At 38.5% G+C, this 17,332-nt stretch overlaps 4 protein-coding genes across 13 annotated transcripts; 2 read left to right on the top strand and 2 right to left on the bottom strand.

Annotated features, from left to right (window-relative positions):
• Positions 1 to 9: 9 nt before the first annotated feature.
• On the top strand, positions 10 to 4,834 carry LOC120005579 (ADP-ribosylation factor GTPase-activating protein AGD5-like). 8 transcript variants are annotated; one of them, XM_038855299.1, is made up of 11 exons: positions 10 to 237; positions 1,130 to 1,188; positions 1,403 to 1,493; positions 1,670 to 1,724; positions 1,834 to 1,924; positions 2,034 to 2,262; positions 2,459 to 2,741; positions 2,872 to 2,936; positions 3,404 to 3,634; positions 3,716 to 3,774; positions 4,353 to 4,834. In XM_038855299.1, the coding sequence occupies exons 1-11, from the start codon at positions 187 to 189 to the stop codon at positions 4,501 to 4,503; spliced, it is 1,365 nt and encodes a 454-aa protein (XP_038711227.1). In that variant the 5' UTR covers positions 10 to 186; the 3' UTR covers positions 4,504 to 4,834. The 8 variants fall into 8 exon arrangements, with proteins under 8 accessions (XP_038711227.1, XP_038711230.1, XP_038711226.1 ...); XM_038855302.1 differs by having other exon boundaries at positions 11 to 237; positions 2,498 to 2,741; positions 3,710 to 3,774; XM_038855298.1 differs by having other exon boundaries at positions 11 to 237; positions 2,465 to 2,741; positions 3,710 to 3,774.
• A 454-nt stretch (positions 4,835 to 5,288) lies between these two features.
• On the bottom strand, positions 5,289 to 11,392 carry LOC120005760 (pre-mRNA-splicing factor SYF1). Its single transcript, XM_038855576.1, has 5 exons — positions 9,764 to 11,392; positions 8,589 to 8,773; positions 8,318 to 8,488; positions 6,784 to 7,236; positions 5,289 to 5,972 (listed from the first exon to the last, which is right to left on the bottom strand). The coding sequence occupies exons 1-5, from the start codon at positions 11,256 to 11,258 to the stop codon at positions 5,535 to 5,537; spliced, it is 2,742 nt and encodes a 913-aa protein (XP_038711504.1). The 5' UTR covers positions 11,259 to 11,392; the 3' UTR covers positions 5,289 to 5,534.
• A 204-nt stretch (positions 11,393 to 11,596) lies between these two features.
• Positions 11,597 to 13,425, top strand: LOC120005797 (vacuolar protein sorting-associated protein 28 homolog 1-like). 2 transcript variants are annotated; one of them, XM_038855622.1, is made up of 2 exons: positions 11,597 to 11,751; positions 12,482 to 13,425. In XM_038855622.1, the coding sequence occupies exon 2, from the start codon at positions 12,606 to 12,608 to the stop codon at positions 13,233 to 13,235; it is 630 nt and encodes a 209-aa protein (XP_038711550.1). In that variant the 5' UTR covers positions 11,597 to 11,751; positions 12,482 to 12,605; the 3' UTR covers positions 13,236 to 13,425. The 2 variants fall into 2 exon arrangements, with proteins under 2 accessions (XP_038711550.1, XP_038711551.1); XM_038855623.1 differs by lacking the exon at positions 11,597 to 11,751 and adding an exon at positions 11,879 to 11,896.
• Positions 13,426 to 13,778: 353 nt separating this feature from the next.
• On the bottom strand, positions 13,779 to 17,230 carry LOC120005796 (pre-rRNA-processing protein ESF2). 2 transcript variants are annotated; one of them, XM_038855621.1, is made up of 8 exons: positions 17,082 to 17,230; positions 15,919 to 16,466; positions 15,735 to 15,798; positions 15,562 to 15,629; positions 15,221 to 15,310; positions 15,006 to 15,136; positions 14,100 to 14,252; positions 13,779 to 14,015 (listed from the first exon to the last, which is right to left on the bottom strand). In XM_038855621.1, the coding sequence occupies exons 2-8, from the start codon at positions 16,430 to 16,432 to the stop codon at positions 13,998 to 14,000; spliced, it is 1,038 nt and encodes a 345-aa protein (XP_038711549.1). In that variant the 5' UTR covers positions 16,433 to 16,466; positions 17,082 to 17,230; the 3' UTR covers positions 13,779 to 13,997. The 2 variants fall into 2 exon arrangements, with proteins under 2 accessions (XP_038711549.1, XP_038711548.1); XM_038855620.1 differs by having other exon boundaries at positions 17,005 to 17,186.
• Positions 17,231 to 17,332: the final 102 nt, after the last annotated feature.

Below are 17,332 nucleotides of genomic sequence, written 5' to 3'. Positions count from 1 at the left end.
CGAGAGTACAGTCGAGCGAAGCAAACGAGACCCCACTTTGCCGTTTATCATATTGCCGTCCTTTCTTTGCTTTCCTTCTACCACCTCTGATTCTCTGAGAAGAGAAAGAAAAGGCGGATTCTCCTTTTCAATTTTCATTAGAAGAAAGCGAAGAGCCTCTGAAAGAGAGAATCTAAATATCTAACCATGAACGAGAAAGCCAACGTTTCTAAAGAGCTTAACGCCAAGCACACAAAGGTCCGTAGGCCTGAATTCTTTTCACGTTTTTACGTTTGGCTTATATCTGGTATTACCGTATGACTTGTTTGAATCTATATGTTGCTGTTTATTGCTTCTGGGTACCTTTTGTATCTGATTGGATATTTTATAACTTAATAGGACTGCTTTCTGTTTGCTAGATGTATGGTTTGTTCTGTGCTGTTCTTGAAGGGTGTGGCTATGGTGAATCTGTTTTTTTTATTGCCAAGAGTTTTAGTTTCTACCGTTTCAAATCAATTTCTTCATGGGTTTAACTGGGTTTCGCTAGGTACCTCTGAATTTTCTCTTCTTGGAAACGCAGATGTTTTGTGTGCATAACCAGACTACTATTATTAATTAATGGAGAAATTAGTCATCCTACAGAGTCTAGAAGTTAGTTATATGTTATAGGGAGCAAGTTGCTATAAAAAAAAGCGCAATACATCTGTTGTGTATTAATTTTTTTGGTAGATGGCATATCATATTTATTTTCACATACTTAATGTGCTAGTGGCTCTTCATCTGTTGTGTATTAATAAATTTGTTTTGTTGGTATTGACTATTGAAGTGTGGAATCATATCCTTGGCTTAAGTTAGAACAGGCAGTAGGACATCTGATTTTTCCTTTTAGTGTTATTCTAGTACCTCTTTTTCGTGATTCAAATTTCTTTTAAGTGAGATACACCATTGTCCATTGATGTCTATCTCTCTCTCATCCATGTGCACTTATAATCGTAATCAGCGGGGAATATCACATTAAGGATTATTTATCAACTAAATAGTGGTTGTAGTTACATGTATTTCAATGTTTAGAATGTTACTAGGATTTTCTGCGTGAAATATAATCAATCCAGTTTTGATGCTTCCCATGTATGTATACCCTTATTTGCAGATCTTGGACAGCCTTCTTAAATTACCAGAGAACAGGGAATGTGCTGATTGCAAAAGCAAGTAGGTATCGAGCAACAATAGGTAGATAATGTCATTGTATGAGTTAAATCAATTCATCTACTTGAATGCTATATATCAGGAAAATAATGCGGAGAACACTGCAGAGTTTCCTGATATGGGCTTTAGTGGTTTGGAGCATTGCCTTGTCATTTGGCATCCTATTATATATGGTTATGGGGTTATAAAATGTAATGGTTACTTGTCTGATATGCAGAGGCCCGCGATGGGCTAGTGTGAATCTGGGAATCTTTATATGCATGCAGTGTTCAGGCATCCACAGAAGTCTTGGAGTACACACATCAAAGGTACATTAGAGTTTTCCTGTTTCCTATTCTTATGTTTACAACTAAATGTGAATGGCTTTTTGGAGGTATTCTTTGTGAAAGGGAATACCAGAATTTAATTCTTAAGCTATTGATATTTGATGCAATTTTCCTTGAAAGATGATCATCTATCTAGGCTGTATGTCATTATGATGCAGGTGAGATCTGCTACCCTGGACACATGGCTTCCAGAGCAGGTTGCCCTTGTCCAATGTGAGTGTTTTATATTTCTCTGCTTTCTACTCACAATGATTGATGTGGAGGCACTTCTTAGCTTAAACACATGGTGCTGAAATGAATTTTGTTTTGTTGCTGCTCACAGCAATGGGGAATGAGAAATCAAACAGCTATTGGGAAGCAGAGTTGCCTCCTAATTATAACAGAGTTGGGATTGAGAATTTCATCCGTGCTAAGTATTGCTTCATATTTACCATCTTGAGTTGTAATTTATTGTATCATTCCGTCCTACTGCTCTATCATTATACCTGTTATTGGGCTTAAGGATGCTGCATAATCTGTCAGATATGAAGAGAAGAGGTGGGTTCCTAGGAATGGAAAGGCAAAATTCCCATTTAGTGCGAGCGCGGAAAAGACTTCAGATAGACTGGGACATGGGAGTACTAGGAATAAATATTTTAATAGAAGCAATGGCGTATATCATGTTAGGAAAATCTCTCCCCCGCCTGTTGCAAATTCCAGTATTCCTGCTTCAAGAAACTGCAGCACTGAACATGTAACAGTGACCAAGCAGGTAAAAACAGTCCAGCTTTTGCTTTTGGTCCTTTTCTAACTGATTACCAATGTCCCTTTCCCTTGAGCTGGACAAATTTTTTACTATTTGCCATGCTGCCTTTTGCAGTTCAAAATTTTTGGTGTCTTTGTCTGCTAATTTCTCCCTTTTGTTGCTATAATCTATCTGAATATAAAAATGGACTGATGGATTATAGGAGCAGGTTAAACCTGATACGAGAAAGAAACTTTCACAGAATTCAGAACCAGCAGTGCTAAAAGTTGAATCCACAAAGCATGAAGATACTACTACGCAGGTTAACTCTGATATTAGAATAGAACTTGGGCAGAATTCAGGACCAGCAGTGCTAAAAGTTGAATCAGCAAAACAGGAAGCTACTACTACCACGGTTGTCACTCCAGCCAAAGTGGATTATGCTACAGAACTTTTTAATCTGCTTTCCATGGAGAATTCTATAGAAAATACCTCCAAAACTTCTGGTAATGGTGATATCTTTGTTGGTTTACAATGTGCATATCATGTCAAATCCATAGTTACAACTTTCTTGATTTCTTGAGTGGTTTTTGTGTTGGGGGTTTTCACTTCATCATTTGTCTTACCAACCTGCAGCTGCTGAAGCAAAATCAACAACAGAAATGAGAGATTTATCAAAATCTCAGAAGCCTCAGAAACAGGTGAAGAACAATATCATGGGTCTCTATGTAGTTTTTGTATTTTAGAATACCTCCTATAGTCGACCTTTTTCTATCCTTTTCTCCTCTCCACCAGGCCTTGAACCTCTGACCTGGAGATTGGGTTGCATCCAACAACACCACCGGACCAAGGTGGGTTGGTAAGGTGCATGTAGTTTGGTGGCTAAAATGGACACCATAACTATGAAGAGATGGCAGCCTTTGCAAAGCTGGATACATGTTCTGATTGAGCTGACTACTTGTAAATACTACCTACCACATCCTTTGGTGTTGATCCAAGTTGGCGAGAATGCCAATTTGTAGTTTGATCATCAAGAGCAAGGTGTTCTCTCTTGATACAGAGTCTTAAATGGAGTAAATGATTTTCGGTCAAATTTGGAAACTTGTAATACTGCAATTTTTCACTGGAGAAAAATTTTAATTACCATGTTTGTTATTGTTTTGCACAGTCTAATGTGGTCTCTCTTCAGCAACAACAGGCTGCATTACCATCGCAACAACAGTCCTTCATGGCTGCTCCAGTAGGATCAGCAAACATTAACAGTATGTCCCAGTCTTTACCCATCGGTGGATATCAACCTGGCTACAATGGAATTTATCCCATTCAGAGCTGGGGAAGCACAGGCCATAAAGTTCCTGGAGTGGTGACGCCTATTGCTCATCTACATAATTATAATCAGGTTGAGCTCGTCAATACTTGTTTCGAATTTCTTCTGTTTGAAACCCATTTCCCGTCTCATATTTGTCTTCTTCAGTCACAGATTAGAAACGACCAGTACAAGCATTCAGCAGGGAATTTAGTAAATGCTTCCACGCCCAGGTACTGACTATTCACTATGGAGCTTCTTTTTTATGCATGGAATCACAGTACTCAAGCATGAATCTTTTGGTTTAACCTGGTTGATGTTTATTCTCATCGAATAAAATAAGAAACCAACACCTACACTGAGAACTTGAGACTCGGAGAGCACTCGGTACTTTTGTATCATCAACATATGCATCTATTTGATAACATATGCTGGTCCACAATGAGAGAGATGTTGGGTTTATTCATTGCATGATTACTAATTGACCTACATGTTTGATTACTTGATTAAATTTACCATTCTTGTTCTTTATAATGGATTGGAATATACTGTAAATCTGTAAGTTTAAGCACATGAGATTTTTTTAGTTCTGATTTCCTGGCAGGCATTAAGATTATGTGGGAACAATTCCGATTTAGGAAAAAATTATTGCTATGTGTACGCGTCTCATTTTTTGAGGGAGGAGAGAATCTAACTTTGCTTCGTGTTTCCTTGTGGTAGTATGCTATTAGCTGCTGATTTATTTGGATATAGTATCGTCCTGATGCCATGTACACATAATCTTATACTATGGACACCATTTCTTTTGCAGCATGTATATGCCTGCCCAAGTAGTTTCCATCAATGGTGCGACAAGGATCAGCTCAAGTAAGCCGCCCTCAACATTCTCTGTCACCCCAACTCCATCAGGTAATGATTATGATTTCTCAGCGTTAACGCAGCTGATGTTGACAAAACGATGACAAATTAGTTAAACCACAGAGAATAAAAGTAAAACGACTGCTTGGTTGTTGGTTTGGGATCTGGGAAAATAAGAGTCGGGGGTTCTTATAAATTTGTTGGGTACTGGCTTCATTTGTGTCGTTTGATTGTATCGGTGGAATAATCATTTATTCATTTGTGTCATTTAATTGTATCGGTGGAATAAAGATTGGGATGGGAGGTTGTATAATGCATTAGTTCATCAATTTCATTTTATTTGAAGAATATACCCTAATTAGGCTGCTGAAAGTACAGAAATATCTGTGTCTCAGTTAAGACACAGAAATAAGCATAAGCTGCTTCATTTGTTTATGTTGTGGATTGCATATAGGAGTGATAATACTTTGTGCAGTCCTGATGCCCAAATTTTGTCGACCCGAATTAAATGAAGTGTAGACACAAATTATATATTCAAAATTTGAGTCCAAGCATAAATTTTTTGTCTGATTTGAAACTGGGTCTAAGCCAAACATATCAATTTTGTTTGATTTACTTATACTGACCTTAAACCGGATTAGGTTATTATCTGATTTACTTGTCAAGATTTAAATCAATCTAGGTTTAACCAATTAAATACGTCCGAAATTCAATCCAAATTAGTATCCGAAAAAATAAATATTTTCTAAACCCATGATGTTATTCGACTCGGAACCGAGCCATAATCAATTTTTTTTTTTGCCACCCCTAAATGCCTAATTGCATATGGTTCATCACTGTTGCATGAGTTACGTGTCAACATGGATGAAACCTACCCTTCCCTCCCACGTGTAAAATGCAGGCATGTCCAACTTACCTGTGGAAAAAAACATTAAAATATCAGAAGAGTTTTTACAATGCTGTTGTCTCCATGATTGACTCTTTCAAAAAGTACCAGTGAAAATGAGTTTCTTCCAAGAGCAGCAAAATCAAAACCTTAGGCAAAGGGAAGTACCAGTCTTGAACTTAAGTCAGAATAACATAGTGAAGCAAGTCAAAATTCTTTCAACACCCTATAAGACGTGCCAACATACATTTACCCCAGTTTTTGCCTTTTTATCCTTTCAAGGGCACCAAGACGACTTTCACCATCCTTATTTGCTGCAGCAGCAGCATCATCTCCCACCCCATCCTTGTCAATTTCTTCCCGCTTCCGAGCTAACCCTCCAAAGACAGCAGATGGAACATCCTTCTGTGCAATCTCTATCTTCTCATCTTCTTCAGAATCGCTTTCTTCAGGCAGCTCAATGTCTTCCTGATTTGCATTAGACTGTGACTCCACTCCAGCACTCACAAAACCCACTTTTCTGCTGCCATCTTTAGCAGTAGCATTATCTGCTGCAGGGGCCAACTGCCTCTCTAGAGCAGCCATCTCATCTTCAGGCAAACCAGCCTGTTTCAATTTGTCTTTAGCATCATCAATGCTGAGCCTCTGATCCTTCTGCATGAGGTACTCTGGCAGAATAAAGTGTGTCTGAAAAAAAACAAAAAAATGAGAATTTGTATGACGAAAAAAGACTATCAAGATCTTCATTTGCACTTATGGTTGCCGGTTTTAGGACTGCATCAAAATAGTAAAATCTTTCACCCAGCCAAGTTTGTTTGTCGGCAAATATTACCGGCCTTCTCTCTACTAAACCCCCCCTCCCCTCTCCAAACCCCCTTCTCTTTTTCTTTTTTTCTCCTATTTCTCTCTCAGAAGGCAAAGGCAAGCTATAGCAAAATGTATAGAGGATGAATGCCAATTAATAATCAAATAAAAGGAAATATCAACACTACAAAATAGAGGATGTTAAATCCTTGCATTAAAAATTTCTGTAATATAAACCTTTAGAGCTACTACGTCCATTCATCTAAAGATGCCATGCCTCTTATCCTCACCTAACTTTTTTCAAAAATTTTGTTGCTTCCCTTGATAAATGGAAAAAAAAAATCCTAATTTCACTACAGATTTCAAATTTCAATGATGAAATCTATATAGATTCCCCAACTATTTTTGTCGCTCCACTGAATAGAAAGCTAATAAAAAAGACCACCTAATGCAGCTATAAAGTGTGCATGAGATTTAGTCAATTCATGTACGAAAACAGAGAGAAGTTTTCTCCCTCCAGTGGAAGTTCCTAGCAATCCTTCAATTTATTGTTTGTTACTAGATCAACTATATCAAAAAAATGTTGAAAATTAATTAAGGTCATGAATACAGAGTGGAGCGTGGACAATATGCAACGGAATGAATCAATATTGAGCATGAGTAACAAACAAGAGAAGGGAACTACAAGGGATACCTGGCTATAGCTCGCAGATACACTCCGTTTAATACGCAGCATTTCCCGGAAGGTATCTTCATTACCATGTTGCACCTCAAACTCATGCCATTTGTTCCAAAACTCAGCATCTGATCGTGGGTCAGCAAACTGGGAGGCGAATACATATATACCACGTGCACGATCAATTTCTCCCAAGTTCTTTTCTAACTCAGCGTACTTAAGGCACATGATCTTGACATCTTTGTCTGGAAGACCAGATTCAATAGCTTGCTCATATATTTCCCGAGTTTTTGGAACACCAAAAATCTCAGCCGCACGAGCAATGTAGATTTCATACATGCTCAGCTTCTCATTATTTGGAACAGCCTTAGTGGCTTGATCATAAACCTTCATGGCTCGTTTGGCTAGACCGTAATCCTCCTCCAGCTTAGCATATTGAAGATATAATGGTTTCACAGCATCCGCGGGAGCCTGATCAGCATAAGAAACAAATATCATAAGGTCAGAAATCAATTTCATCAGCAAAATTACATAGTAAACACCATCGATACTGACAGAAATCGATCTCATGTCGCTTATAAAAAATGTCATAATTATATTAAGAGTATGAAACAATTATACATAAATATGCATAAACAAGTCGACATACACAACTTATACATATATACACACGCATGGAAAAGGTAACAAGCATCATCTTTCAACTGATAGGCCTCAGTCATTTTTCATTGTTACACTTCTAAAACCTAAACGTTCGCTCATCCTCATTCTTTGACCACAAAAGAATCTCTCCAGGAGATGGATTTCATAGAGCTAATATCCCACTCTATTTTCATTGAGCACAGAAGATACCTCCATAACTGTAATCTATTGCTATCCGGGCTTAATCACTATTCCAACTCCCACTCACCTGTGTTTCACATGGAGAAGACCTTTCCTTCACTTAAAACCAATTTTCATCACTTTACACCTAGATAGTCTATTTAATTCTCACATAGCTTGCCTGCTTACTGCACCAGATTATTCAAGTAGTGGACTTTACGATACCTATCAGACATTGCCAGTGCTCATCTTTAATTCATGGCAAGGGCATGAAGCTTCTAGCAAGCTTAATGAACAAGTCACCTGACAACATAGTCCCAATAACAGCTTTGACATTGCACTGCCACTAAGATGGTGTTTGCATATAGATGCAACCAGGTCAAACAGACAAGACATGCATATACAAACAAAACTATATCAACAAATAGCTTAAACTATTTTGCCAGCAGGTCCCATACTAGATTTATGCCATATTGCTTCATGCTAAGCCTAGCATACAAAACTTGAATTGTTGAACCAATGGGGAATGTGTTCTCAAAAAATACTAACAAGTCACAATTTCCACAGTAAATAAACAGGCGATAATAAGGGATGATGAGGCAAAGTTGCAAAAGATGAATTGCAAAGAAGCATTTCAAAAGCTATGCTACAGTACATCTGTACATGAATGAGGCACTATATGCACAAATGGAATCACCAGACTAAGCAATAAGGTGAAGCACATGCATACCATTTCAACAGCATGTTCAAACAACTCTCTTGCCCGTTCCAGTTTTGTCTTCTTGTACCGCTTGACAAATTTTGAGAGGTAAGTAACCCATATATCTTTTACGTGTGGGTACTTGAATATCTTCACGCCTCGCTCATATATTTTGAAAGCATCTTCAAAGTATTTGTGCTCCTGTACCAAGTAAAATATGTTAGAAATTTCAATCCAATGAAAGCAATATCTGCAAAACCTTCAAGATCGTAATTGAGAAATTATAGGGGTCTTCGCATACTTCCAAAAGCAATGCATAATTGATTATCATCTGAGGCGTTGCTATTCTCAAATCAAGTATTCGCTCATACACAGCTCGGGTGGACTCCAAGGTGCCCAAACTCTCCTCCAAATCCACATAGAAGGCCCAAAGTCTCAAAGACTTGTGCAGCTTCATTTGAACTGGTTCATTTCCATCAGCAGCCACTGCAGACAGAAGTGCAACCAAAAGATCAAGTTAGTTATAATTCCATAATCATCTTTGAAAAAAAAAGCATCAATAATGCTCAATCATCTAGGTACTTGACATCTAATATGCACAATCATTGCATTCATCTAAAAAGACGTATGCTAATCAATGAACTTTTACATAAACCGATGTGAATGGATATGGGGCTACGAATTTAACCATGACCATGAAAATTGTTTCTGGGTAAGAGGTTATCATAAGCGTGGGTAAACAACCTTGAAACAGGATATGGAGGTGAGTTACGATATCATTTCAGGAATGAGGCAGACATCCATTTAGAAATTGGAACTTTTGTGGATTCCAAAGTGAATAAATATTTTCCCAAAGAAGGTAAGAGATAGAACCAAATGCAACTTGCGTTTTAAGTTTTGACTGACCTTGACACAGGTGAACCTGAAACTTTAAAAGCTCTATTGTTATAACTGTAAACCCTATTGGTCTATCCCAAAATCAAGCACGCATTTGTGGAATGCACAAAAATGTCACATCTAATTGCAACCAATTGCTAAAAAAGATAAAATTCATTTCTATTGCCGTTTGGATGTGGTTAAAAGGAAAAACAGACTCTCTCCAAAGTCTAGCATGAATGCCGAAGGATTGAATGATAGGGAAGAAGGAAGATTGCCAGTTGATCCGTAAGAAGTTAATTTCCCTTCCTAAGTTATGGACTTGTTTATCCGTTATTTTCACAATTAATAAATAAGCCAAATGATTTAATAGTTATTGTCATATTAATGCTGTTCTACAATGTATTACTTTCTGTTTTTTGTTGCAGGTTAGACAAACCATTCACCCAAGATGTAGGTTGAACTTTTTGTTAGAGATGCACAGACAAAAACAAATTAATGCAACTCAGCATAATCGCATCAATTACCAATCAACCAGAAACACAGTTTATGAAAAACATATAACTAAGAGGAAAGTAAAAAAGGTGAGGCATTGATTACCTCTTCGTTTAACCTCTACTGATGGTTCTGCTGTGGCCCGACTCATCAGCTCTAGGGCTACTTTGAAATTTTTATGTCTCAGCTCCATTTCTGCCCACTCACACCAGACACTTGCAAGGTTATCTACAGTCTTGTAGTTCACCTGCACTGCCTTATCAAAAATCACTCTTGTATTGACTATATCTTTGTGGCTCTCATATAATTTAGCAAAAGCCACCCACAATGTATGAGGCTTCCCCACGGCTTTCATTGGATCAACAGTCCTCACCGCCTCAGTAAAGGTAAGAATCTGCTTCGTGGGATTGCCCTCAAATAGCTTCACCCTGCGGTGCCACTGTTCAACATTATGTGGATTTTGTCGCAGAAGTACACTGTTGGCCAATTCTGGTCTCCTATCCATGAGATGTTCCAGACGAGCCAATCTCAGATCTACGTCATTATCATCATGTAGCCAAAATCCATGAAGTATTCTCCTCTCAAACTTAGCCACCGACATATTCACATCCAACCTAACATCTTCATTTTCATCAAATCCATTTTCCTCATCATCCTCATCCTCCCCGTCACTCAAATCCAGAGTTTCCATTTTATGCGCAACCATACTCTCTTCGAACTGTGAGTACGCATCAAAAATAACACTAAAATCTCTTACTGTAACCACGGTTGTCATGCCTTCCTCAAATATATCCCTTGCTTTCTCCAGCAAACCCCTCCTAATGTAATAATCTGCAAGAGAGGTCCACAGCCTACCCACTTCATCTGTGAACTTCCTGATCCCACCCCTGATTATTGCATCAACATTCAAACCTGACACATCCTTGGCATGCCTCGTGAGCAGATCACACAACTCTAACCACAGCCTATGCTTTGTTTTCCCCTTAATGGAATAAAACCGGTCATCATTCAGCACAGAAGCTAATCTTTCGGCAGCCTCTTGCCAAAGACTCGAATTCACCAAAAACTCTATAAAATCCTCAATATGGCTGGGATCATACTTCAAGTACCTCCTATAAACCCTAAGCGAAGTCTCTATTGGGATGCCTTTTTGGCTAACAAACACCAAATACGGCTCCCAAATCCTATCGTGTTGGGTCACAGGCAGGGCACATAATGCCCTATCAAAGGTCTGCCGAGTCTTCGTAATTAGCCTCTGCTCTGTTAGACTCAGCAAGTACATTATCCAAATCCGGGGCATCTTATGCATGGTTACCAAAGCTCTCTCGAAAGTGTTGTTTAGCGTCTCGTACTGCGAGTGGTTGATAGGTAGGTTCCTCACCAACTCGAGGCGCTCACGGAGGTAGGCGTGCCAGAGCTTGTAGCTACCGGGTAAGGCTCTAAGTGCACGCTCGTAGATAATGAATCGTCTCCTGAACGGAGCATCCGCGCGAGCGACCAGGTAGCGCCACCATAGCTTCAGACTAAATGGGTTGCGCAAAAGCTCCTCCTCGTAGAGTAGATCATCTTCAGCTGGATAAAACTCCATCGGGATTGCCATTGTTGATCGACAAAAAAAAATCCACTAATTGAAAACCACAACCCTAAATTAATGCTACAAGAAATGAAGAAAGAAAACAAAGGTGAATTAGGTTTATTGTGGTGTGTTTCGATTTAGGGATTCCACAGCTCAGAATCTCAGATAGAGGGGAAAATAGTCGACGGAGGTGGTCCAATATTCATCCTTAAGGTCCACAACCATTTCAGCTTAAGCCCAAGCCCATCAGCCCCAAGCGGTAGTGCCAAACCATGAAGGTGAATGAACCGTCATTATACCTAACAAACGGTCAAACACATGTTAAAACGGGCCGTTTCCTTTCTCAACTGCTACACCGAGTGACGGAGATGCCGTAAGCAGTAATAAAATATATCAGAGCCCACACGCAACCGAACCCTCTCTCTCACCGTTTTGCACCACAAAATCTTCTCTATTTCTTTCCCCTCTGCAATTCCAGAGAGCTTCACATAATTCAAAGCCGCGTTTCGAGCCGTCTGTAAGTCACCTCTCTCTCTGGCCAGTCCTTTTTACCTATTTCAGTATCCCTCTCCTGTTATGATTTGATAAATGCTCAGATGGTTTTTGGAATTCTAACCATGGGGGATCACATTGGGGTTTCTTGTGTTCCTCCATGATCAAGGGTAGTTTTTGTGTTATCGTTCCTTTGATTATTGATGTAGGGTTTTTAATATACTTTGTTGTTTTTATCATGACGAGCTTGTTGACCTTTTTTTGTGATACTGATCTAAGCTTTATGTTTTGCTTATGCTACTTGGTGTCTTGTAATCGAGATTTGTTGAATTAGTGGAGGGTAGAGCCTTTTCTATGAAGATAATTTGAGTGAAGCATCGGCCCTTCGTTAATCTATCTTCTGTGATTTTATTTTTCTCCTTTTCTGGTGAAGTTTGTTTTGGATGCGATTTTATTGCTCCAGTTCCGAAATTAGATTTCTTGGCTTCCAAACAAACAGCTGGTTTGATGGTACTCTTCCTTTGCTAATTAGATTTACGTCCTTATGTTTTATGTTAGTCTGAACTTGTCTAGGCTCTAGTATAGTTGTAAAGGGCTGGTGTTAAGTTTTGATGGATTCTTTGGGGGCAATGTGTGCCTCTTTCCTCTTTCGTTGGATTTGTTTCATACGATCTATGCTCTGTTCATTGTTAGATTGTTCAGCTGTAGTTGCCTGATTATTTCTTCTCCTCTTTTTTATGTGATTGCTTTTTCAGTGAAGAAGATTTTTTCTCTTTGCGCGTGACCCATTCTCTTCTCCAATCCTCTACACCCAAGAACTTCGATTTATCCTTCTACCAAAGCTTATATCAACCTAAATACATATATACATATAGCAAAATGGAGGTCAAACTATGGAACGACAAGCGAGAGAGAGAAATGTATGAGAATTTTGCTGAGCTTTATGCTATTATAAAAGCCACGGAGAAGCTAGAGAAGGCCTATATTCGTGACATTATATCCTCTTCCGAATATGAAACTGAATGCCAAAAGCTTATTGCCCACTTCAAAACCTTGGCTTCCTCACTTAAAGACATAGTTCCTAGCATTGAACGCTTTGCAGACACTTACAAAATGGATTGCCCAGCAGCTCTAAACCGACTTGTGACCTCTGGGGTGCCTGCCACAGTGGAGCATCGGGCTGCTGCTGTAGCCTCCTCAACCACTTCTGCTGCCACTGTGGCAGAGTGTGTACAGAATTTCATCACTGCAATGGATTCACTGAAACTGAATATGGTTGCCGTGGATCAGGTTCACCCTTTGCTCTCGGACCTCTTTTCTTCGCTTAATAAGCTGAGTATTTTGCCGCCAGACTTTGAGGGTAAGACAAAGATGAAGGAGTGGATCTCAAGGTTGTCTAAAATGGGGGCAGCAGATGAGTTGACAGAACAGCAAGCTCGACAGCTTCACTTTGATCTTGAGTCCTCCTACAATTCGTTTATGGCGGCTTTGCCCACTGCTGGTACTTGACTGAATTGGGTGAGCTTGTAAATTCTTGGGTAAGGCTTTACTAGATTCTGAAATGGGCTTGTACTTTAATTTGGTTCAATCAACTATTGTTTTGAGTGTTGTGTTATGTAATCCCCTTGATATGGAAACGCATGGCTTACCTCCGACTATCATATTGTTTTCATTATCTCATTCGAGCTTTTATCCCAAATGGGTGATGTCTTCATAGCATCCTACTGCGTTTAAAGCTTATTTGCTCATCCGGAGAGAGGAAGCTGCGCCAAGCCTCCGAGTATATTGGCCAAGCATTGCATTCTCTTTTCCATCAGATCATGGGTCATTGGCTTTTGCAGATGTTCTTTGTCATCGCTCCAATTTGTTAGTTTTTGTTGTTGAGGTTATGTTTTTGGGAATGGACAGACATGTAATACTAATCAGCAGAGCTTCGCTGCAGAAATCTATTTGAAAATGTACCAAAATCTTTATGTGTTGGAAGATAGGTTTATCTGCTTTTTACCTTGCCATTTTTCATTTAAATTTTTGGGTGAATCTCAAAATAACAAGTTCACAACTAAGGCATACAGCTTTTTTCATTATCAAGGTCAATTTCAAACATAAAACAACAATAAAAACTGCGCAGTACGATCATCAAAATTGAGGAGCTCGACCTATCAACAGTAGTGCAGAAGACACAAATGTAAAACCACACAGAGTTAAATTGTACAGTTGCTTAAATTTTGGCTCTTCAACTTGACCACGGGCTCCACAACTTGAGCTTGAAAGCTAAGAACCACCAAACACCTGTGAAACACATTTTTCAGTAGGATTCAGGGACCAAAACAATGACAAAACATTTGAAGTTATTATATACGGAAAATGACTCACCCCAGCCAGGATCTCTTTAGAGAGTCGAGGTTTGTTTTGTGTTGCATCATCGGAAACTGGTTTATTCTGTGGGAATTGACGAATCACCTTGGGCACCTTCGGACTAGGAGGGTGTTGAAGATTGTCTCCCGACTCCTGTGGGAATTTTTGTTTCTACACAAAATGGATGAAAGATATATTATTTCACATGCTGTGTAGAAAAAGCATAATAGTAATTATTGTGAAAGCATTACACAGACACATGATACAAATCTGTTTGAAGAGCACACACTGACCATTAAGAACAAAATAATATGCCACTAAAAAGTGTGTAAAGTAAAGTGTTTTTCTTTATGATAGCATATACGATGAAGAAGCACAATTTGACACATAAAAAGTATATTAAACAAGCATAACCAAGCAAAGATATGTACATTTCTTCTAAATTTAGAAAAGAAAATTCATCAATTCTCATTAGAACTAAAACTGATTCCACACAGAGGAAAGCATATTCTAAACATTCTCAGCATATTTAAAGCCACAACTCTAAGTAATTATTGGAACCCTCCATAAAAGAATATGTACTTCTGAGATATAGACAACAATCCATTCAATCAAGATATTAACAATTTCTTTACTGTTCTTAAGCTACAGGAAATACTTGATTATGAATTTCAAATACCAGCTAGTAGGTTTGAACTTCATGCTTAATATGTTTGCTATTTGTAATAATGAAAATTAGCTGCGACAACCATCTCTGCTCATTGGACATTCTTAAATGGGTTGCAAAAGGGATTCAAAGCTTTTACAACAAAAGTATGTCAATCAATAAACTTGGCAATGTTAAATTGCATCTAATGCACCAACTATAAAGTAAATGATAATAATACTACAGAAAGAAATACAAGAAAGTATTTCCATCAGTACCTTCTTCAATCGTTCCTCTATAGAACTCAAAGCTCGGGATTGATCAACTTTAGCGAGGTAGAAGTTCCTCTCTCTATTGGCTGCTGATATTTCTAAAGCTAATTTCTGCTCCCTAATGGCATTCTTGTAAGCTGCATCAGACACATCTTAACTTAGATAGGAGGAACTGCCTAAGCCCCAATCAGCGCAAAACAATAGAAAGATGAGTTCTATACCAATCTCTTCAGTAAGATCATCCCACTTGAATTTACTCAAGTACTTGATATTCCAAAGGTCAAAATAGAACTGTGACCTTTTCTTTCCACCTAAAACACACAAATAGAAGGACAATTGGGGGTGCGGGGGCAAGTGAAAGGGTCAAGACAAAAACATAGCCAAAGCCAAAAAGGATAAACGAAATTATACGTCAAAAAGAGAACCTTGATCACAACATGTTTCAGTAGTTTCTTTTATTGCAAAGTCAATGACCACGAGTTAAAATGGGTAAATTGAAGAGCAACAACAAATTACAAATGAAAATTAAAAGAAAAAATAAAATAACAGAACTTGTACCTACCTATTTGTTCCCCGTTCAACATATTAGCAACCCTCTTAGCAACACTTTTATTGGTAAATTCAACCCACCTACAAATTGCAGACAGGCGTGGTCACGATTATATTCTGGCCAAAAAAAACATAACACAACGCATTTTCAAAGGTCAGGCAGAGAGTAATTTCGACTAAACATACCCTTCAGAAAATTCTTGTCCACGAAACCCACCAGATTTTTTACGACGCACTTTAGCAGTAATATCTGTATATCATGTTCAATTGATCATCCATGGGACCACATAACCCAAGTTCAGTTACATATACAACAACTGAACACAACTGAGACATGAAAAACAACCCTCTAAAGTTACCGATGAATCACCTTCAGGTGCAAGATAGATCCTCTGTATTTCTCCATATTGGGATAGAATATGACGAAGCTTCACACGATCCATTTGGGGAGGAATGCGACTCAAATAGCAAACTCCTCGCCTATCAGCCTTAGCCGCTTCTTCCAGCAACCGCTTCTTCTTTCTGTGTTTTCTAACATCAGCCTTTCCATCATCCAATTCTTGATTCTTCTCTCCCAGAGGACCCACTCCATTTATCTCTTCTTTCCCATCACACTCGGCCATTAAAAGTTGTTTTTCTTCTTCCTTTTCCCCGTTTTCAGTCACTGCATTTCCCTCATTTGAAGTATCTTCCTCGACAGATTTCTGTTGTTCCACCAAATCCGTTGTTTCCATTAGCATCATCTTTTTCTTCTTATTTGTATGTTTACCCACCTTTTTGTTCCCTCTTTCTTCTTCAGCATTCATAGTTTCAATCAACATTCTTTTCTCCCTCTTAATCTTCCCTTTTTCAGCCCTATCATTACCCTCTTCTACGGAGCTCATTTTTTGGCTGACCTTCTACTTATTTCGCGTCAGTCTAAAATAAAATAAAAAACTATATATCATAAAAAAAAAAAAAAACATGAATGAAGCACTTAGCACAGGGATCTCAAAATTTATTAGGAGTAAGCAAACTCCATCAGCAAACTGTATACAAAGCATAATTCTGTTTCACTGTCTAATATTTGGAACCAAAAATATGTAAAAGACTAAAAGGAACCTAATTCCACATCAATCGGGTTGTACATCCATCCAAGTATGAACCCCAAATAATATCAATCAACTGCAATGTCATCCCAAAACTACTCATTTATTATTAAAAAAAAAACTACAATAAATAATTAGCTCCTCCTAGTTTTACTAAGAATTTCATTGATCCATCATCCATCACAAATAGAAGATCATGTTCAATCCAACTTCTACTATCAAACGAGAGATGCAGGAAAAAAAGAAGAAGAAAGAATAGGAGGCAGAAATCACATGCTATTTACTCCAATTCAAAGTGAGGCGACTTCGCTACATGCATATATATTTTGCGATTTGGACTGTTTATCTATGAGAGCTTGATTAAATACCTGCTGCTGGAAACTTTTCTCCGACTAACTTAAAAGCTGCAATGAAGAGGGGAGAAGAGATAGAGTCATAAAGGTACCCGCAATCGCCGTTCAGAATACCCAAACAGGCAGCTTGGTTTCTCTGTTGCGATTTTTTTTCCCCTCAGGTCTCTCTGTTACGAGTTCGGTCTTCGGACAGGCCGTAGTCGTGGAACTTAATTCTTCTTTGGGCTTGGCCCCTGTATAGGAAAAATGGGCTGGGCTAAGAGAGTGTAATTTAGAGAATTAAAGAGGCATTAGGGTTTTGCATACTATTTTCAAGGTCGGATTTGACTTTTTGCTCCTGCTT

The sequence above is a fragment of the Tripterygium wilfordii genome, chromosome 9, assembly GCF_013401445.1.
Source record: "Tripterygium wilfordii isolate XIE 37 chromosome 9, ASM1340144v1, whole genome shotgun sequence".
Taxonomy (NCBI): Eukaryota; Viridiplantae; Streptophyta; class Magnoliopsida; order Celastrales; family Celastraceae; genus Tripterygium; species Tripterygium wilfordii.
The sequence above is the reverse complement of the archived record's forward strand: the minus strand, read 5'-3'. Positions and strand labels throughout refer to the sequence as shown.